Source organism: Anastrepha obliqua, chromosome 4 (genome assembly GCF_027943255.1).
Source record: "Anastrepha obliqua isolate idAnaObli1 chromosome 4, idAnaObli1_1.0, whole genome shotgun sequence".
Lineage (NCBI taxonomy): Eukaryota > Metazoa > Arthropoda > Insecta > Diptera > Tephritidae > Anastrepha > Anastrepha obliqua.
In genome coordinates, this window is record NC_072895.1 from 73,212,328 (window position 1) to 73,236,059 (window position 23,732).

General features: G+C 35.0%; 1 protein-coding gene across 1 annotated transcript in view; it reads right to left on the reverse strand.

The window, feature by feature from the left end:
• Window positions 1–23,732, reverse strand: part of LOC129244222 (protein scabrous) — a 132,298-nt gene that overhangs the window by 71,379 nt on the left and 37,187 nt on the right. Inside the window, exon 2 of the mRNA XM_054881836.1 lies at window positions 17,885–18,308. Coding sequence (XP_054737811.1) covers window positions 17,885–18,308 — 424 coding nt within the window. The remainder of the gene's footprint in view (window positions 1–17,884; window positions 18,309–23,732) is intronic.

Genomic DNA, 23,732 nt, shown 5'->3' on the forward strand with positions numbered 1-23,732 from the left:
GCATAAAAAAGCAATGAATTATAAACAAGAGCTGTCACAAATTAAATGAAGATATATTTAGAATCAGCGACGTTAAATTAGTAAACATCAAGTGATAATCAATCATCAGACAAAAGTTACACTTTTGTTGACCAGTGTAATAGACGTTGTGTGTAGGCCTTTGTTCATCCCTGTATGCAAACGAAACTGAACAGCAACATCCTGCATAGGTGTTTCGAGATGGTCCTGTATACTTCAAGACAGAAATTAAGCGAAAGCCGAATTCTTACTCTAATGTAAATTTCATCACAAAACTTAGTTAGCAATCCTCGTGCATGTCTGAGGACATATTTCCATTTCACCAATTTCAATTCAAATCCGTATATATATATATTCGTAGTTGTAAATATTTCGTGTGGAGCTCTACTAACTTACGCTGATTTTGTTGCAGGTGTAGTTACGTTAGTTGTAGTAATGCTTTAATTTATTTTATTGTTCTTCTCGTTTGTGGGAAGCCATACATATATACATATAATATTAGTTCCACTTTCAACAATTGCTGCTGTGCAATTTTGTATTATATGGGTTTGTAGCTGACTCAGCCTAAAAAGCGATATTTGCTAACTAAGTTTTCAGGCTTCAGAAATTTGCGAAAATGTCTTCCTTCAAGTAAGTCCATGAGTATGTCTGCATACAGTTGCTCAAAGTATTGATCGAGTGTAGACAATATTTTCAAACGTGTTGCAGAAAGTGTGCTGCTACGAAAAGTATTCTCTTCTTAATTGGCGCGATTTTGGCCGAGTTCAACAAAGTCGTTTCTTTCTCGTGCTAACCGGTGCCAGTTGGACACACCAAGTGAAGCCAAGTCCTTCTCCACCTGATCTTTCCAACGCAGAGGAGGAATGTTTCGCCTTCTCACCTTAGCTCACTCCCGAACGGGTGTTCGGAAGCTACTCAGAGGATACTTGGGCTAATCCCGGGAGTTGTGAGCTGATTGAACCATATGCAGAAGAACCGTCCTGGCCACTTCCAAGTGAATGGCGATCAGTAAATTTCACCACTTGCGTGGACTTCTACATATGGAACCATTCTCCCTAATGCGGAAAGTATTACACTTGCCATTTTCAGTTTTCAACCAGATTTGTCCTTTGTGCAGCAAACCTCAACCCATATATTATTTAAGTAAGGAACAGTGCTTGAAGTTGTGGTAAGAAATGAGAGTAGAGTCTTATAATGTTTTTCATTAAAATTTTTTTAGAGCAAAAATCCGAAGACCATTGTTACAACCAGTGTTATTCCATTTTGGTTTTTAAAAAATACCATATTCATGACTGCACTTGAGAATAAATTTAGTTTAAGTAGAAGCACTATTGATTTGTTGACAAAAATGACTGCGCACTATCAAGATTTGGTCATATTTTGAGCAACTGTATCCATGAGAATGTGAAACTATCGTTTGTACGTTGCGTATACGCCACCTACCTACTCCCTAAGCAGTTTATTGTCATTATTTTGTTGTTGGAAGAGATGTTTGAAGTTATTTGTGTAAGGCTTGTTAAAATAACGAGAAAATGTGTTGCTTCATTTTGTTGCTTCACACATAAAAATAGATAAATACATAGATTATTACATTCGTATAGTATGTGTGAGTAAGAGGCATGTAAATATCAGAACTAAGCAGACTCAACTCATCTAAACGTCTTTAGCAGACAAGTCTTCAGCACACAGAGTATAAAATGACAAATTAAGCAAAGAGAGTTGGGTGTATGTGTGTGTATTTGTGTGAGTATGTTTGTGTTACCATTTCTTCGCTGTACTTGCACATGTAGTAGCGGCGCTTGAAAATGCCACCTATTTAGGAATTCATAACAGGCTCACTCAATGTCGTGTAGTTGTCGTAGGTGCGAGAACGGGCGAAAAATGTGAAAAATGTAGAGAATCTCGAAAATCTAGACAATTTTTGTTGCGCTCCCCGAAAAGGTGCCGACTGTTTTGCCAATTGTGTGAGTGAGCGTAAGTGTGTGCTAGTGGTTGTATGTGTATTCACACCGATATGTGCATGCAGTGAAGCTTGACTCGGATATGAAATTACCAATGCTAGAAAGGTATTCTAACAAGCTGTTCGGGTATATGTGGATTTGTGGGGAGTGTATAGATGTGTGGGAGTACTTTGGGACTGACACGACCTTTGCTAAAGACCGCTGCAAAATGAATCGCCGTTATTCAATATTGCCAACTAATATGACATGCGAACTTTCAATGGACGTACTCCTTAGCACGATTAGCGAGCGAACACATCCCAATGTGTGATTTTGTGTGTATATAGTATAGAAGTTGGCACAAGGAACGTGCCGACATGGTAATACCCGTAGGTACAATGTAAAATTGTTTGCTTTAGCAAGCAAACCAAATACTAAATTTTGAAAACTGTATCCAAAGCGATTCTTTCCATGTTTTTGCACAGTTGATATACTCGTGCAACCATACATATACGCATGCATTCAACTTTTGATGTTTTTATGGCAAAATTCGTTTCTCCACGTAATTTCAAATTTTTGCACGTATTTACTTTTCCTAATACTCGTGCTTATCTTGATGTGATTTTGGAAAATGAAAAATGTATTACACAATTTCCTTACGTAATATTTAGCACACATGCCAGTGCATCTGCTGCTGACGCGCTGCAAAAGTTAAGCAACATTTACTGAGTTAAAATTTTCTTTGTGTGTAATGCGCACATACATATGAAGAATAGTGTATGCATGTAGGTGTCTGGAGGCCTGCTTGCACTTTTCCCTGCAGCAAAATTAAACTAATTTACAAAATCTTCATAACTTAGTAATTTAGTGCAATTTTGTTAAAATTATTCTTACGTTAATAGAAAGTTACTAATTTATGATGGCTGTCTATTAAGGATAACCTTTTTTAAGTGGAATAAACCTATTTAGATATGCGTAAAAGCGATGGAAATAAACAAAGTCGTGTAGGTAAGCCTATTAAAAGATAATTTCTTAATGAGATTACAAAAGATACATCTAATGTAAAATATTTAACGAGGTGATAGTATGAAGTAAAAGAAGCAAACAAATTAGTTAAACATGGGTCCACAAATATGCGTTCTTCAAGGCTACTTACAAGGTTTCAAATCTAGCACTTTTAAATCTGGCGATCTCGAAAGCCACACCTTCCTACCTGCGTACGTGGAAAATATTGCCATAAATGTTCTTTAACGACCATCAAAAAATGAGCTGAAGCACAATAAAGCTGGGACCAAATTAGTTGCTTTGGTCCAAAGGAACGCCGTCCAATAAATCGACTGTTGAAACTATTTGAGATTATGTTTCGGTCGGTGAATAAAATATTGGAAGAACAATTAGTTACTCACTAATACTTACTTACTGGCTCGTGAGCAAATTTCTGTACAAAATTGACATACATATCGTCGAATTTAAAATAAATAAATTTTCTATGATAAGAATATTAAAGTAGCAAAGGAGTAATACAAACATGTAAGTAACAAATGAGCTAAAAAGAGAATAACTTGGCGCATCTCAAAATCGTTGCTTTGCAGACCTATGCTTATTAAGATTTATTAGCTTGTTTTGGTTTATACTATTACACCCTTAACTTTTTTATATTATTTGTATAACACCTGTATAAGGCATTAGTTATTGTGTCACCGAACTTTCTTTAAGCACACTCAACTGGTTTTTTGAATCGTGCCTTGCTAAAAAAACTTTACCAAGTGAAGACAGTTTCCATTCAACTTGACTATTTCGTTGTTTTCGTCAGCTGCTTTTTTAGTCATAGATGGCGAATCAAATTATGTCTTTATTGGAATATAACCGCTTCAAAATTACAAATTTGAGGGCTATTGAGAGCAGATATCTTTCTTTGCTATGAATTGGATTGCTACAAGCGCCAGAGACTCACAAAATGAGCACTACAAGAATATAAGTGTAGAATGTGGTCTGCCATGACCCATTACGAACAGGTAATTAAAAATAGCTGTTGCTGGCACTAAAAAATATAAAACTATTTCAGTTGCAAAACAAACTAGGAATACTGCAGGTCAGAACATGTACGAGTATGTGAAATTGGTATATGAATTTTTACTAAAAAAAATATACATAAAAATATATTTCCAAAAAAAAGAATTGTAATGAATTTTTAAAATTTAAAACCTGTTAGCTATGAATTATTACTGATCCGTCGACTTCGTCATTTTACTGGATGCATGTAAATGTAATATATGTGCAGAAATTTCATCAATAAGCTTTTATTGAATTTAGTTTCTATTATTACTTTGAATTGAATGTGTTACTTGTTGAATGTTGTTTAAATTAATTGGAATTGCAGAACATATTTTCATATATCAGTGCAATTCATGTGCTCGGTTGGTATATACAAATTTATTTAAGTGTAAAATCGTTAACACATGGAATAATTTGTAAGCTGCTGACATCAAGTACACATTTGCTACTTAAATAATTTATCAAATTGAGCCGCATGTAGAGTAAAGTGCAAAATTATGCAAACTTATAAACTTTCCAAAGGCACCCATATACTTATATATAAGTTATATATTAACAAGCCTTTGTGAACTTTGTTTGAACGAGTGAATGTCATGCAAATGGAGCGGTCATTGCAAGTATACTAAGCTTTATAATTTGCTCTTTTGACTGCAATTTTAATTATTTAACAATCGTGGGTATAAACATGAACTAACGGAGTAAACAAAAGTAATATACTTATAAACTGAGAATACATATTTATTAATAGTTATAACGAGTAACTTTTCACAAATATTTTTTAAATCCGTAAGGGTTAGTTAGAACAGATATGAACTGGATGACGAATCGTTGCCTGCCAAGAAGCCATCGCTAGTAGAATCCAAATCATTTTCTGTTTTCTTGTCTACAGTTGTCATTAATCTCTAGACCAACTGCATACAGTAGTTCTCACAAGTCACACAGTCAGATATGCAGGTCTATCTCAATTAATTTACTACTTAAAATAATTAGATATTAATGAAAGAAAAAAAATGAACCGAAAGTTGGTGTACATGGATGGTGGATGTTGTGCTTCTACTCGAAGAGCACTGCGTTAATTACTCCGATAAAGTAATATTTTTATTATAATTATTATAGTGCACTGCGACTTTAATGTGGCTTGACCCTATAATTGGAGACTTCTGATGAATTTGAGCTTCAGATTTTTTATCCATATCACCTTTGGATTTAGAGCCACACAAACTAGAGGTGAAACTTTGTTTTGTGGTAACTAGACAATCGCAGAAGAGATATTCTGGCATTTAATCGACCAACTCGCAAAAATGAAAAACTATTGTTCCTACTAATCCTGACCGAGTATTGACTACTACAAAATGCAACCAACTACTATACATCAAATTGGACGAAGTAGCCGAGATGTTGTGCTTATTTGACCTCAACTGCGTTCTGTAAGGGGAAAGTGAGGACCACTGGAAAGTGAAAAAACAGTTTACTTTCTACTTTGCAAAGAGGATAGACAAGGCTTTCTGAATTTATTTTTTCTATTGAGTTAACAGCAGGCCTACCTACACAAAAGATAGGTTAAATTTACTAAACAAGAATTAGAACTCTAAAAGTAATTAATAATTTTTAGGCGAAAAATAAATAAATAAATTTTTCTTTTTAATTTTTTGACTACGAGGGATGCATTTTATATGTCGGGATTAGAGAACAAAAACAACTTTTAATCATCGAAAATCACTTTATTGTTTTTCAAAATATTCTCCATGAAGATCTATACACTTTTGCATGCGGTTGAACCAATTGTCGAAGCACTTTTGCCACTCTGAATGAGGCACCTCCAAAACATGCATTCTGAATGCCGCAACCGCTTCAGGTGCCGAAAAACGTTAACCTCTCAGTTTGTTTTTTACGTACGGTAATAAAGAGAAGTCATTCGGTGCCAAGTCAGGACTATACGGCGGATGACCCATTAATTCGATGTTTTGGGTGCTCAAAAATGCAGTTGTTTGAGCCGATGTGTGAGAGTCGCATTGCCCTGGTGAAGAGTGATCCGTCTTTGGCGATTGGTTTTCCTAATTTCTTGGAAGACAACTGGCAAACAAATGGTTGTGTACCACTCAGAATTTACTGTTCTGCGTTGTTCTAGTGGTACGGTTGCGACATGTTCAGTTTTTCCGAAAACACAGGCGACCATTTGCTTGGGAGTGCTTCGTGCGCGAACAACTTTTGTTAGATTTTGCTCATCTTCAAGCACCCATACAGTCGACTGCTCTTTACTTTCGGGTTCATACGCATAAATCCATGATTCATCACCTGTCACGAAGCCATAGACGTGTTGCGAAGCCCCGCGATCGTATTTTTTGAGCATTTCCTTCGACCAATCGACACGAGCCGTTTTTTGAGCTATTGACAAATTGTGTGGGATCCAACGCGAACAAATTTTTTTGACAGTCAAATGTTTATGCAATATTGAATGTATGCTGGTCCCACTAATGCCTAAGATTGTCTCAATCTCACGATAGGTCACATGACGATCTTGCAATATCAGTTCGCGCACAGCATCAATGGTTTTCGGAACAACAACTGATTTTGGATGACCTTCACGAAATTCGTCTTGGAGTGAACTACGACCACGATTGAATTCACCATACCATCGATAAACACTGGTCCTTGATGGAGCTTCATCGCCAAAAAATGAATTAAGTTCATCCATGCAATGTTGCTGAGTTAATCCACGTCGAAAGTTGTCAAAAATAATCGCACGAAAATGTTCACGATTTAATTCCATTTTTGGACCGAGATAAATCTTTTAAGTTACTGTAAACAACACAAATAGCGCTGGTATTTCAAAACGTTCTGAGTACGTAAAAGCCAAAAAATGTCAAACTTTGCGATACAGCTGTCAGTTGCCAAGGGTTGCCAAATTCCGAAATATAAAAGGCAGCCCTAGTAAAAGTAATTTTTATTTAGGAAACATAAAAACAATATTTTACTTTTAAATAAAAATAAACCCCAAAAATAACTTATATATTCTTAGAAAGACTCGAAGAAGCTCACAAAGTATTTCAATTTTTACGAAACAGACATATTAATTTTAAATAATAATTTTTAGTGAAAAAAATAAAAATTAATAACTGGCTTTGTAGTTAAGTTTACACGATTAATGAACAATGGCAAGACAGAAAAAATTTTCAAAAGGTTATCTATGAACCATTTAAAATTTATCTAAAAAATCCTCTTCAAAAAAATTAATTGTTTCAATAAAATTCATCCCACTGTGTTGTATTTTGCAAAAGCTCTTCGTGTGGCAGACTGAATAGTTTTTCGTCAAAATACTTGAACTCATTAATTCACTACACTTGTAGCATTCAATTTATAAAATGAAATACATAAATTTCCCTTTGACTTGAAAGGGATTGAATAGCATATGTCTGCAAAAATCTGGCAAATGAAGCGTGTCAGCATCGATTGGTATAAAATAAATTCCTTACTGACGTGTTAAACAAGTGACCAAGTCAGCAGTCATAAAGTAATGTTTAGTAATTTAAAACAACACTTAATTATTAGCAGAGTATATTGCAAACTGATTTTAGGTTATGGCTATAGGTATAAAGTGCAAACAGAAGTAAATGCATGTATATTAAAACAATCAAAAATGTAATCAATTAGAAACTAAATACAACTAAAATCTCGCAGGCAACAGTAAAAATTTAAAGCATATGCCCATGCGAAGGGAAGTTTACTTGGACACAACAATACAAATTACTTGCGCCGGCTTAAATTTTTGTAATTTTCCTATTATTTTGAGGTTTTTCGCCTTTCTTCGGGAAGAATTCAAAGCATTTTCACATTGAGCTGGTGCAAGTGAGAATAATAAAAGCTGGTTCTAAGAACAGGCAGAGAGCGAAAATTTACAAAAGGGCAAACTACTGAAAACACTAAGAGTCAAATAATCAAAACTGTGCTACAACAATGGATTTAAGCTCCCGAAAACAGCTGGATTTGTATTTACTCTTATACATATGTACATATGTGTGTCTGTAACCTACATTCATTTGCAGCGTCGAGAGTTATTATGCAGTGGCGGTTTAGGAAAATAGGGTATAATAGCCTTTGTTGTTTGACATTCAGCGCGATATGGGAAATTTTAGTTCTACTCGTACCTTTTTTATTTTTTTTTTTAATTAAGAAAATTAAATATTTCATTTAAAAATTATTTGTCTGATAAATCTTAGGGGTCGTCGGTGAGTTAAGATGTCTCATATATATACAGTGTATGGTATTTAAATGAACTTATTCTCCAATTTAATGTAGCCATACAAACAGAAAAATGGCGAAGAGGCTCTCGCTTTCGTACTTCTTGCCTTTGATCTGCCTTGTTCACATATCATCACCGAACACGGATCAAAACGAATGGTAGTCATCACGTATAAACTCACTCGGAAGCATACATCCTTTAAATGAATATATCTCCGGTTCTGGCTTAAACATATTTATATGGTCATCACGTCCTTTATTAGTTTATTGTTATTTGATGAAAGTTGGGAATCAAAATAAAAAAATTGGGCACCTCGTTATTGAGTCCTCAGCTCAGTCTTTCATCTCCTTCACTATTACTATCACTAAACTTCATAAACTAAAAACCTTCAAAACATATTTTGTTATAAAACTCATTAAACTTTTAATGATTTTTGTCCTTGATGAAGAATAAAAACATAAATCGTGACTCCTTTCATTTAGGCCAAACATAACTCCGTTTTCGGATACGCCACCGCATTCTTCTCATCGACGCTGTGAGTAGTTCACTAACAGACTTACTGGCTAACTGACTGACTGGCTGACTGACCGAGGCATTAATGGCGTTTACTATGAACGGGTGCCAGCAACTAAGTAGCTCCCATCAAATTCTATTGTTATTACTAATGATTTCTTTATCGCAATCAAATGAGGGTGTGGCAAGGATGTATCGAAGCCATGGCAAACAACAAGTTAACAGTTTAAAAGTCGAAAAAAAATGCAACAAAGCGGAAAAAGACAAAAATATATATACAAAATTATACCACAACGTAGAGAATGAAAACACAAAGGTTTAATGGATATAGACTATAGATTTAGGAGTTTTTCTATACTGTTGGTGGCTATAGACATATTTGTGTGTTTGTGCATGAAATATCAGCCGTATGAGATCGATTCCAGACATATGTAGAAGTTCATAGCCACATAATATAAATATTTTTTTAACATCCGGTAGACAATGGCAACCCTTCAAAGAAGCGATAGTGGATATACTCAAAGCAAAAGGAAGATATATAAATTTTACAGGAGAATACCTTAGGGTTTTACAGCGCGCAAATAACTCAGAAGTGATTGCATTAACCAGAACGGTGATGTACCTGCTAAAAGTGATTCTCTATATTAGCGATACTAGTCCAATAAGCAAATATATTCGCACATAGCCGCATATATACATAAAAGCATGAAATTATTTTTCCGACAACAGTAATTGTGCGCGTGCTTGTTGCAGCAGTTGCAGCAATCCTTTCGAAAAGCATCCTTGGTGGTGGCAGAGCGCGTCTTTCACTAAACAACGATTTCATTGAAAAGCTTGAATCAAGTTTACTGAGCGTGTTAAAGTAAAGTGTAGCAAAAAGTAGTGAATGCAAAAGCAGGGATTGAAGTGAAAGCAAATGTCGAGTACCTTGAGTGGGTTAACGCAAAGTTTATTGAAAACTCGGCAACAATAACTAAAAGTTATACAGCTGCCATATACATAATATGTGCATGTATATGTATATACACACAACATTCTCCCTCTTTCGATAAACTTCCGTGCAAGCAATTGATGAAGTGCTATGATAATATACTTCTGCTGCTATTGGGAGCGAAATCAAGTGGCAGGAGTGAGTGGATTGCAGAAATAGGGTCGTGCAGAATAACAGCTGCTGTGGTGCAATAACTGGATGTGAAATGATGGTTTTAAAGCAAATTTATAGAAACTGAAAAGAAAAGTGTTGACCAGAGCACGTTAATTTTTTTGAAATGTGAACTCTAAAGAATTTTATGCAATAAAGGAAAAGTTCGATTTGGCTAGAATATTGAAACACTGTGATTAGAGGTCAGGTGTACATTAGTCTTCCTGATGTCTTAAGAAATACTGTGCAACAACCGAAATCAGTTCGAACTTTCATCTAACATAAAATACACAACATAAAATAAAAAAACTACAAGGAAAGTTTGGGAGTGTACTTTCAGTCCTTGTCCGGTTTTTTGTTATGGGTACTGAAAGTAGTGTTAGTTTAGCTTCTTTGGATATTTTTAAGTTGGTAACATGAAGATTTTGCCTAATAAAGTTTTCCGGATAGTATTTTAATACTCTACCGACTATTCAAATTTGGGTTTTGAACGGTTTCATGAATAAGGGTTCTTGACCGTTTTTGTTGACAGCTAAGGATTAAAATGTTCTACAAAATATTCTGAAGCTTCACTATGAACGCTATAGTTACAAGTACAAAATAATGTTTATAAATAAATCGTATTTTACTGGAAATTCTTATATCAGGACGAAATAAAGTTCCTAAATATATGTACGCTAAAGACTACGCACAGAATTCTTCGCTTTGTGTACATATGGTATTTTGAAGCAAATTTCTGGAAGACTGTTTCAGACCTAATTTAGCTAAACTTATAAAATAGGCGTATATATGTGAAAAATATGCTAAAAAATGATCAAATACAATTTTAAACAACATATCAAGAATTACCTAACCAATTGGATCTTTGCATCAATCAACTTCTTAAATCGATTTCTATTATAATACTATTAAAACTTTAAAACGAAAAGAAAAATTGCTGTTTCTGGGTGAGTTCGCAGTGTGCCACTAAATGGGATAAACGAGAATTAGCTGGCAAAGTAAATGTGAAAAATATATGTCCACTGAGTTGTATTTTCTTTTTTTTTCATATTTTTTCTTCTCTTTTTGACTTGACGGCAGCATTTAACCAAAAATCAAATACCTAAAAACCCCACCCACTCGTTTATGGTACACAACTACACTACATATAATATATATGTGACCTGGTCTATGAAAAGGTACCTTACGTGTCAAAAAAATCATTTTTCACTTTTTTGTTGATTCGACTAGTGTGTGAAAGGCTCTTTAAAATGGTGAAAACCAGAAAGTTATAATTTGTTTAAAAGTTTGTTAAAAGTAAAAAAAAAGAAAAAGAAAAGACTGATTTTTTTGTCATGATACAAATTAGAATAACGAAGACAATAATTTGTGCAATTCATCAGATCCACTTGAAACTTTTCACTCGGGAGTTTTGGAGGTCGCTTATTACGAATCTGTTGTGAGATATAAAAAAATCTAATTGCGAATCCAATATCAAATTTAAAAGATTCTAAATGATGGATCCAATATGGTTTTCGAAACTCAAAATTCATCAGATTCGTTTGAAATTTTTTAGTCGGGGATTTTTAGGGTCTTTGATTTTTTGACAAGTATATTAAAAGGGTTTTCAGAGTGAAGAGAAAGAATAGTACAAGTACAAAAAAAACTGATTCTATTTAAAAACTAAAACCTTTTTTGATGTCGTAGCTTCAGATTTCTTCGATACCAATTGCTGTTTTGGTAATGGAGCCACAATATCTGCTTTACTTATATCTGAAACTAAGCTGCGAATATTCCGATAAATATACCACCGACGCTCCAGAGATAAACCAGAAGGCTTTAAAAACCTTTACAAACATGTGTCACTTATTTATAGTTATTGCCAATTAAAATTTTTCAAATTTGACACCAGAATCGTATTCATTACTTCAAAAAATTTTTGTCACCGGGTCTTATAAGTTTTTTTTGGCATGGATATCGGTACAAAAGCTAACTTATTTTTTAAAACGATTTCTGCGATTTCCATTAACTTTTTCTTATTTATTTACATATAAAAAAAATGTTTTGCACTGCTTCTGTGATTTTATTCATACTGTGATCTATGCTGAAGAAAATAAGCCAACCGGATTGAAAAATATTAATATTTAAAAAAGTTACAAGGCTTTTTAGAAGGTTAAACTTTAACTGCTGTTTACTCGAAAACTTGTTTTCGCACGTAAGGTACCTTTTCTTAGACCAGGTCACATATAATAAAAAGGTTTCGAGATTCCGTTTGGCTGTAAAGAGTGGCTGCACAGCCGTGAATTATAAACTTAACGCATACTTTACGTTCTAATGAGGTTTGGAGAAAACAAGTGAGCAAATGTGTTCATCCATATAATCAAGTGTATTGCTTTTTCAGAGATTAGTTAAGAAAATCGCCTGCAAACTTGTATTCTATTAATATTAAAATAAAAATGTACAGAAGGAGGGCTCCTCATAGTAATATTAATAAATATTAAAGCTGAGAAATCCTACAGTCTATTCAAGAACAATAAATATCTTCCTATTCTTGAAATATGTACACTAATTTAAACACTTATGCAAACAAATATAATTTGTATTGATAAAATCTATCTAAATGCATAAATTTGTACACAGGCAAGTACATAACTACTGCATAATACAAGTACATATTAGCACATGGTGTGTTGAAGCCGCATACAAGTAATTGCTCCCGCTACTCTCACAACTCACTGGCATGCGCTAATCTATGTTTTATTCTATCACTAATTCCCTAATAACCATTAAGTGAAGCCCCCAAAGCGCTAGTCAGGCAAATAGTCAAGTCACTTACTTGCCACGCTCATGAGCGTGGATCGTCAAAATGGCTTACGTTACCAGCAACTAACTAAACGTATTCAACAATTCAACAATCTGCCAATCAATTCAATGCGCCGAGTGGTTTGCAAGCCACAGCGTTGAATATATTATAGTATTCTAGTCGGTGCTCTATCGCACTGGCATACTTTCACTCACTACTACCTATGTATGTATTTATGTGTGCCATGACACCTACACGTACTTATGTGTTCAGTTTAGTTGAGTGCTACACGCTAATTCGCACATTTGTGCTGTTCAACTATCCGAAAAAATGTATAATTTAGCGGTACATTGGGGAGCTGTTAACCGTCGACTGAATTAATTTTATTAAACTTCAATTTGCTAACATTTCTAATAAATATGTGAGCGTGTGGAGATATAAAGGTATGTAGGGAAATGTAATGTGTGCAAGCAGGTTGTAGAAACCACATATGAATGTATGAGTGATTTTATAAATGCACGTGAGTCACCTAGATGTGCTTTTTTCAATTTGAGTTTATGTTTATATTTTTATGTGTTGCACAGAATTAAAAAACTCAGCTGCTTTCCTTCGAGTTATGCTTTCCTCTAATCAATGCCAAAGTACTTGGGACTCAATATTAAGAGGTTATATACACTTAGAAGTCCGAAAAAATCTAATTTTCCAGAACTTTTTTTGAGAAAACTTTTAAATTTATTGATCTAAAAATTTCTACACATATTATGTTATCTTTTACTTGTATTTTAACTAAAAATATTTATTTGGAAAGGAGCTACAGCTGATCTCCATACATGAGAGCGGCTCGTACTTGTGCGGCTCAATTGCTAAAACTTTAAACGCGTTTTTCTCAAAACAACGTTTTTCCGGATGGCCGTCGTGAAAATAAATTTTCTATCTAACGGATTCAGCTGAAATTTAGATATGTTTTTCTACACATCAATAGTTCTGGCGGGTAGTAGATTTAATTTATTTCGTCCCTAACTTTCAATTTTTTAGTCCGATTTCCACTTTAAAAAAGGCAAATTCTTACGAAGTCCGCCATTTTGTTATTTTTTGTCAAAATCATTGGATCTTACTACCCGCCAGAACGACAAGCACACTGATTAATAAGCAATTTGTTTTTTCTGTTTCAGATGACCACAAGTGACGAAATCACGTCGGCCAGCCACTGTACCTCTTTTTTTTTTACGCTTGCTGCAGTGTACAAAAATAGTATCAAAACATTAAAAAAAAAAAAAATTTTTTTGTACACCTTCTGATACCTTTAATAACATATCAGAAAATCAAACCGATTGAATTTTATTTTCCCTTCCAAAAAATGCCCCAAATATGGCCTCAAAAACGTGTAAGTTACCAGACTACCCTAAAAAAACCAAACAGATTTCGTCAAAGAAATGTTAAATGTAGTAATTAATCGAAGGAATAATCAATAATAATATATTTTTTTGACAAAATGGCGGTTTCTTAAAAAAATAGATTTTTGAGCAAAATTTCGACCTTAAATTGTTTATAAAAAAATATTTATCGGTGAGACAAAAATTTCGATTAATTAATAAAAAGTATATTTAAGAAGCTCGTGTTAAAATTTGAGACTAATCGGTTTAGCTGTTTTCGCGTAATGTTGATCACCGGCTTTGAAAACACCATTTTGAGAAAAACGCGTTTACAGTTCCAAGTAAGCGCTGCCACTCCGGTCTTGTACTTTCAAGCATTCTGAAAGGCCTTTTAAAATTTACGTGTAACTTCGAAAATATTCACCGGAACGATATTAAATTTTCTGTGTGCATTCTTAAATATATGTACATTAAGAAAAAAAGACAAAAATCGATTTCTTGAAAATTCCAACTGTGTATAACCCCTTAATGAAAGTTGGGTTATTATACATGCCCAAGGACATACATATGTATGATACATAGTAACTGAAGCATATGAGAATGTGTACGTAATGACGCTCCTCATTTGCTTAAAAACGCTCAAGAGACATTTTAACCTGATATTACAGTTTTAAAACTACAACAACAGTAAACAGTTAGTTCTCATATTAGTGAGCAATGACGTAAAGTATGTTTATCTTAATCATCTAACGGAAGTTCAAAGAAAGGTACTATTTATCTTGGGCAGAAGTCTTATGAAGTGAGTCTCAGCAGACTTCTTGATTTGCCATATATGTATGTAACCATGAAAATTATGTTTTCTGTAAAAATGCTCGTTATGTTTCCGATACACCATAAGAACGAAGGAGCATCACTCGCTGATTCGATTTTAGCATATTTTAAATCGTTGGAAGACCCGTGGGGTTTAGCTGGTTTTATTTTTTTAACACATTTTAGAAGGTGTTCGTATTGAATAAAAGTAATTTCTTAAAAAAATGGACACATGCTGCAAATACTTTTAAAGAAGATTTATTCAAAAACAATTTTTTCGAAAGCATTGCTACCTGGTTTTATTGTAAAAGGAACCACTTATTACAAATGTCAGTTCAATATTAAGGTAAAAGTGTAGGTATCAAATGAAAGTGTTAAACTAGCTGAATAAAATACAATATTTTTGGCTGTTGCAACATATTTTTAGTTGGGTTGTTGTTAAGTTGAGAAATTGGTAAGGATAAAGGTACCTTCATAATATTTTTAAATTGCGGCGCTTTCTAATTTGAAAGAATTGCGGGTACCACGCGAATTATAATTAAGAATGTTTTAATTAAAAAACATGTTTTTGAGTAGCGCTGCCATTTATTGTTTAATTTAGAAATATTAGAATTGCCTTATAATATATAATATGTATATAACCTTTTCGATGCTGCATTCAACGAAAAGTGCTATCGATTTTAGAAATTTGTTTGTAAGTGTGAAATATAGTAAGTATTTTATCTGATACGCAAGCAAAACCGCGGGCTCCGGCTAATTATTGATAAGTACGCAATGTAAAAAGAAAATATTTAGTAAAAATGTGCATTCTAAAATTAAGAAGAAAATCTGCCAATATACCCCCTAAACCATTCTAATCAATTGTCGTATTCAATCACCTTTCCAATGAAACCACCTTATCATTCTGAAATGTGAAACGCACTTTTCCAAGTTCATAGTTCAGGAAGTTCTGCGAATCTAGCAGTTATATAACTAATAGTCCAGTGACCGATCCACATTCCCGTGAGAAGAGAGTCTCAATAATTCTCGTTCATTGGGCTAATGTGCGATCAGACCACTTGTTTTTAGATAGTGCTTTAGTTATCTTCTCTTTTAGAGACCAGGAATTTCAGAGGAGTTTCTGTTTCGATTTGATTCCACGAATTCCATCTTATACCCCTTCCCCGCATATTCGTATGCTCTCTCATTTCTTTCACGGTATCCCGGGACCCAATATAGGCTAAAAAGAGTATGCTGGCGAAGAGAGTAAAGAGTTGTTTGATATTGTAGCAAAACGCAAACCGATTAGCAACTGCGGTAATATCGAGTGATTGAGCCACTAAAACCAGAACATGAATACGCCTTGACATCAGATGACCAGGCAGAACAAGGCGAGAAAGAAGCGCCAGAAGATACGAGTTCCCAAATCCAGATATTACGATAGTTATTAAGCATAGCCGAGGTGCACGTGCACCATTTTAATCGACTCTATTGTAAGCTTTTCCCAAAAGTTGCTGTCGGTTTCTCTCTTGTGCTTTTCCTCCCTTTTCAATATTTTATATGAGTTGGCAAGAAAGTCTTAGATATAAAAGCTTATTACAGCCTTTTTGGGTATTTGGCCGAGCTCCTCTTCCTATTTGTGGTATACGTATTGAAGTTGTTTCACAAATGGAGGAACCTACAAGATGAGGAGCTTTTTCATGGCAGAAATACACTCGGAAGTTTGCCATTGCATGGAAAGGGGCTATTAGAAAAAGCTTTTTATTCATTTTGGTGTTTCACGGAGATTCGAACCAACGTTCTCCGAATTCTGAAAGGTAATCACGCACTGCGCTTTGCTTATTTTATGAAAATTACATACTATATTATTGCGACAATAAAAGTTATCGTGAAAAATGAAAAACAGAGTAGGCAGCGTTAACATATAAAATCCATAATTTCACTTGCATATGAAGTTCGTTCTAATATAGGTAACAATAACACTGGGGATAAATAAATAGAATGCCGATCGAAATAGAAAAAGATTAGGGTGGAACTTATACTTTTCACTATGGACTTCTACTTATCAATAAATCAGAAGAAGCCGTTATTATAACTTTTTTTATAGTCATTTGTGTTTGAAGTAATCTAGACTCTTTTCCCTGTTCATTTTTAGAACTTTTACAGTCAGAAATGCAAAAAAAAAATTCTGAATGTTAAATTTTGAAATATTTTAAATTCCTGTGCTTCCCATTGTCCCATCTGACTGCTCCAGCAAAGCAATAAATAAACTTTATTAAAGCACTAATTTCAAGCATTACTATTCAATTTTGAAGCGACTCTACTGTCATTCAAATAATTTGTTTCAAAAGCCATTTGAATTTGCATTCCAAAGAGACAGTGAAATGAATTTTTAGCCTTAATGAATTTGTTGACATTTGCATATTCTCAAGTTGCCGAGTTCAGCGTGCTTTTTCATACATATATTTCTATAAACTTTAAACATTTAAAGTTGAAATGAATAAAAAATACTACACCGTTAACTACATAGCTGATATTGAGAACATATATACATGTATATAATTGGCGCGTACACCATTTTTGGGTCTTTGGCCGAGCTCCTACTCCTATTTGTGGTGTGTGTCTTGATGTTGTTCCGCAAATGGAGGGACCTACAGTTTCAAGCCGACTCCGAACGGCAGATATTTTTATGAAGATCTTTTTTCATGGCAGAAATACACTCGGAGGTTTGCCATTGCCTGCCGAGGGGCGACCGCCATTGGAAAAACTTTTTCTTAATTTTGGTGTTTCACCAACGAACCAACGTTCTCTCTGTAAATTCCGAATGGTAGTCACGCACCAACCCATTCGGCTACGGCGGCCGCCTTTTTGATTATTCTAGATGAATAGTGCTTGAGAGTTTATTTATAGCTAGCTTAACTACTCTCTCATTGACAATTTAACAGCAAATATATATTTAAAAAAATATCTTTAAGTATTTTTCACATAATCAAGCTCATTTGCATGCAACGCGAGCGTTCGCATTTCACTCACCTCATTATTTTCCGCATCGATTTCACTCGACTGCTGCTGCTGCTTCCCTGACACCAATTCTGACTTCGGTTGCATTCCCTTGACATTGGCTGGTGACTCTGCAGCACGCAATAGCAAACGCTTGTAGTCTTCCTCCTGCTGTAGTGATTCCTCACGTAACTCCCCTATAAATACTTCATTTTGCTGCTGACGCTCCCTAAGGGCGGCCACCTCCAATTTAAGTTGTGCAAAATCATTCCGTATCGTAGCTAAGTCCTCGTAGCCTTGTGTGCGATGACTAATACTCTTGCTGGTATCGCTGCCAAGTTCTTGCAACTCCACGAGTTGTTTTCGTATCTCGGCGATAGATTGTTGCAACCACTCAACAGTGAGACGCTCCTTGTTGCCACTTAGGTGACCCTCACGCAATGCGGCGACTTCGCGACTGAAAGAAATTAAAAAACAAAAATTGATAAAGTGATAAAATATCAGAAATAGCTTGAGTACTCAAACAAAGAAATTGCGAAATTGAGAAATTTATATTTACATTTAAAAATTACATTTTTCCATTTTCCACTACCACCTTGTTTGATTTCCCTTTTATGTACTTTGTTAAACATAATCCTTTTTTATAATATATTATTTTGATATTTTCCATAGCTCAAGGTTTACAATGCAAATCAAACTAGCACAACTACAACAACAGTTGTAAAAGCGCTGGCGCGGCATCTTTTTGCTTCATTCAGTCAGCTATTCTGCAAGCATGTGTGCATGTGTATGTGTATAGAGAAAATGTTATGCCCAACAAAAAAAATCGCCTTCAGCAGGCCATCAGCAAATTGAGTGTAAAGCCCACAACTCTGAAAGAGTCTGAAAGAGGACTTCTCTTCAGCAGCTGAATCCAATGCTACATCTAACCAACAATAACAACAGCAGCAATAACAATAACTAGGACAAAGGCTACACAGCATTTGCACAATGACCGCACACTTATCTGCTATTCAATGAAGGGCGACGTTGTTTACATATTTGAGTGTTTACTTTGAATTTGCACCCAACCAAATTGGTAGCGTCCAACAGCAAACAGAGTGTATAAGAAAGAAAAAGAGTAGGGGAGGGAGAAAAAAATGCGGACAAAAAAACCCAGCTAAGTGGCTAACGCGTTGGCAGGCAGGTGTATGGGTGTGGCCGTCAGCTGGGCACACAGTGCAAATAAATTTTCCGCATAGTGGTACAGATAAAAATTTCTGGTACAAAAATATGGGAGCACAATGTAAATGTGAACATGCCTGTAGTTATAGATTTTTTCTTTTCACGCTGCCCTGAAACCATTTGACAAGAAAAATCATCTTCTTGCTAATCTGTATCTTTGATTAATCGATTCGCCTCAATTTCCTGAACTGATATTGATACGTACGCCAGGAAAAGATGCCCCCATTAGATCAATATATTAGCCAATATCTTTACTGTCGCAAACTTGAGTTACATTTCTCTATTTAATTAAATATGTCATCAAGCTCACACAAGCTAACTAGAGTAACGGATATAAGAGATTTTCGATGGAACTCGCTTTATGATCATTCCCGATCCAATAGTCGTCTAGTGCATATCAATCTTACCAAAACGCTGGTAACCTTAATAAGGGACAAACGTATCAAACCACTTTACTATATGCCTCTTGTAAAACAAATTGCGGCCATAATGAACAAATCTGAACCTTATGCTAATGTTTTAAGTCTCATACCAGCACTTTTGACACATTGGTGGGCCCGATTTTCCATCAACAAGACTACTACTCCTACGATACAAACTCCTGTCTTTCTTGGCCTAGCGGCAAAGCAAAAATTATCTGTACATCACTCAGACTACGCGTTGGGCTTAATTAGTTTGTGTTTATTATTTTCAAAGAGATTACTCCGAATTGGCAAATGACGCAGAAATCTGCTACATCTTTCTGTGGAAATTCGGATGGTCCCTTTCAAAAGGTGCAGGTAAAAATGTACAAAGTTGCACTGTATATGCTAAGTGTATTGGAAATAAGATCCTTTAAATCTGTAAAACAAAAGAAGAAGAAGGTGTTTGGCCGAGCTGCTCCTCCTATTTGTGGTGTGCATCTTGATGTTTCCCACAAATAAAGGGACCTACAGTTTTAAGCCAACTCCGAACGGCGAATGAGAAGCTTTTTCATGACAGAAATATACTTGGCGATTTGCCGTTCCTTGTCGAGGAGCGATCGCCATTAGAAATAACTTTTTTTGACATTTCCTACCCGAGGCGTCAAGCCTGTGCACCTATTCGGCCACACCGGCTGCTCCTATTAATGCTCGGATTTGTTGAATATAATAATTATTTATTATTTTCAAAGCACTATTTATTAAATTTTTTATGAGAAATGATAGGATCAGTGCAAGCAAACTTGGTCGTTCATTGCCTCATATACTGTAGCTGGGTGATAGGATATTTCTAATATTATGATTTTTTTTTGGTTCTATGGTAGATGTTGATAATAGTTTGTCGTACTGATAAGGAGTTTTAGGATGAGACTTACTTTGGTACCACGCAGTCTGTAGGCTATAGTTTCTGATAAAACGTAATACAGTGTACGAGCATATGCGAAAATAATTTATTTACAATTTCAATCAATTCCATAGTCGATTCAAGTGAATTTCACAGCCAAAAAAGAAAAACTACAGTGAAAAGAGCAGATAAAGATAAAAAGAAACGAGCTCTACTTAGAAGTAGCAAAATTGACCTGGTTGATCGAATAGAAATTCAACCTAAACAAATGTAATAAATTAATTTTATATGAAGAAACATACAATGGACCGGTATTGCCTTATGGTGCGCAGTTGTGGTGTTATGACAACAATGAAGGTTAACCTCTGAAAAACAAGATTTTACCAATGCACAAGTCTTTGTCAGGAATGCGCATTTTCAGTGCCACCTTCACCTGCAATGCAGGAGGTGATTGCTGTAGAAAACACTAAAGTAAGATCAATCCCATTATAAGAGACTGGGATTTTAAATTGTTAACATTTTTCAAAGCATCAAATAGATTCCCTTTTAGAGGGCGAAACATTAAGCCATTTTTGGTAATTTTGTTTTTGTTATGTGCAGTTATTCACGTCTTGAAAGCCAAAACTAATGGTTTTTATTTTACAGTTTTGTTATGAAATAGGGTCAAATTTAACGTAGGATTGCGGTGTGCACCTGCTGAAAAGTTTAGCAGGTGATGGCGCTTGACTATGCAAAGGCACTCTGAACAGCAGTTCGCATACTTCTTATCAATAATTCCATTTGGCTATTATTCTTGGGACGTCTTTACAACATTTGGAGGGAAAAAATTATTTTTCCAGGCAATCGTTAATTTTTGGTAATAATAAAAGAGAGCGAGAGAATTTTATAGCGGATCTAAAGAATATTTTAAAGAAGAATCTAATATCCTTAAACTTTCTTCACTTTACAATAACTTTGATATTACCAATTGCTCCACTGTGCAACTATTTGTAACAGAGCGATGCCAACTGGCCCAAAGTATGCTCCCACTAGAGCAGAATTCAATCTGTCATTTTTATTCTGTTTACTTGAGGTAAACTTTGTATTTCCTTTTTTGTGTATTCACACACAGGCCCACGCAAATACCTATACTAATACCCGGAGCCAGCCTCTGACCATTTTTATACTATCGCTTGTGTTTTTTGAAACGCAATGAACATTTTACTCCTCTGCAAAGTTCCCTTGCACTCTGAACATACACACGCATGTAAATGTATTTGAGTGTATATATAAACGTGATTTGTTTACTTTGACTTTGGCTACTCATAATTGCTTTTCAGGCTACTCAGCTGTCGCCGTAGACTTTCTACTTCGCTGCATTTTCTTTTTTTGTTCAAACCGAGTATTCATTTGTTGAGTTTAGTAAGCTTTGTTGTTGTTGGTATATTAAGCTTGGACTTTTGTTGGTTATTTATGTGCTCTTGTTGGCACAAATCTGCTTATTAAACTTTTTGAGGTGCGTAATATCTTTATAATCACATTGCGTTTAGAGAGCTAGAAGAAGAAGAATTAAATTTTTGCATACTCGAAAAAGTACTCAAATGTTTTGAGAAGATAATTTGTGGCGGTAGGGGTTGGTTGGTTGGTGGATTATATTGTCTTTGCTTCCAGTGTTTTTGTAGTTATAGTATTATTAGAGCAGTGTCATTGTGCTTTGCTGGCCGCAGAGCAATTAAAATTCGATTAAGATAAGTAATTTGTAAAACAATATGACAATTTTTACATAGTAACAACGAGGAGCGGTACTGCCATTTTGCGGCTAGGAAGAAAGGAAAGTTATGTACACATACATGCCTATATAAAACCAAAATTTGATATATACAGATGGTGTATTTGTGGAAATACACTTTTTGATGTAAGCAAAAATGAAGCGGAAGTTTGTTTGGAAGCAAGTAAATTTTTGTCTGTATAGATGAACAAAAAAATTTTTTTGCGGCAGCATAATGTTGACCAAGTTTTTTTATAAATTGAAAAAAATATATATTTTGGATATAAATATGTAATAGTTCCCAAAAAAATTCTTCAACTAATATTTGATCCTAAAAAATCAAAAAAAAATTTTTTTCAAAGTATTGAAAAGAACCCTTGATTTTTCACCTCAAATAATCTATACCAAAGTGACTATAAAAAAAAACAATTCGGCAAGCTACCGAGACCTGGGCCAAGTTATGAGCTATTGAGAAAACGCAATAAAACAACATCAAACTAACCAATCCTTTCTAGACTTGGAAAGGAAGCAGATTTCAGCAGCTGTGAGGGTATCAGAGAACACCACCTCTTTTGCGAAGAGCTTTCTATTAGTGAATCCTTTAAATAACCGGATCACTGTAGCGTTTTTCAAGCGGAAATAAACGCTATTCATGAAACCTTAAAATGGTGAAAGATAAACAGAATATCATCAATGGATATCTGCATTCTATCAGACAGTCAAGCTGCCCTACGAGCCCTGGATGCATTCCAAACAACATCAAGGAGTGTCTTACGTTGTCGCCAATCTCTAAATGAGATGGCCAAGCAATATCGTATAATCTTATGCTGGGTCCCAGGCCACAGAGATATACTAGGGAACTGTAGGGCAGACCAACTTACAAGAGAAGGTACCTGTATGCCAGACATAAGTAATTTTATGGAGATACCTCTCGCAACTTGTAAGCTTCTTCTGGAAATCAGAGATAGATTAGCGCTAACACCTGCGAAATTGCTAGGCAAACATAGCCAAGGCTAAATTTACGTCTGTCTAAGAGTATTATAAAACTGAGTAGACTTCAAATCAGGACCTTAGTAGGGGTCCTCACAGGACATTGTCTCATAGGAAATCATGCAAGGAGATTAGGCGTTTACACGCATGATTTCTGTCGTAGCTGCGGAAATGAGGAGGAATCGGAAACAATTCAACACCTTTTTTGCACATGCCCAGCTCTAGCCAGAAGCAGGAACCGATTTTTAAAATCCTACTTCTTAACGAATATAGATAATCTATACACTTTAGATATCAACAACCTTTTACGCTTTGTCAAAAGCTCAGGATGGTTCAATATGGAGAGGGAAATGTAGCCCAGCCCCCGCGGCTCACAACGGACCCATTTCGTGGTCTAAGTGACATCGTTGTCTCTATGTGCGATGCGGCTGCCAAACCTACCTACCTACCTAATATAAATGTTAAAAGAAAAATATTAAAGAAAAAATAAACCCGGATAGTGATAATTACTTGAAAAATACTTTTTTTATCTTGTTTATTCTTCAAATCATAGAAGTTGGAAATGAACTCACGACCTTCGCTTATTAACATCCAATATGTAGGTACGCATATAGA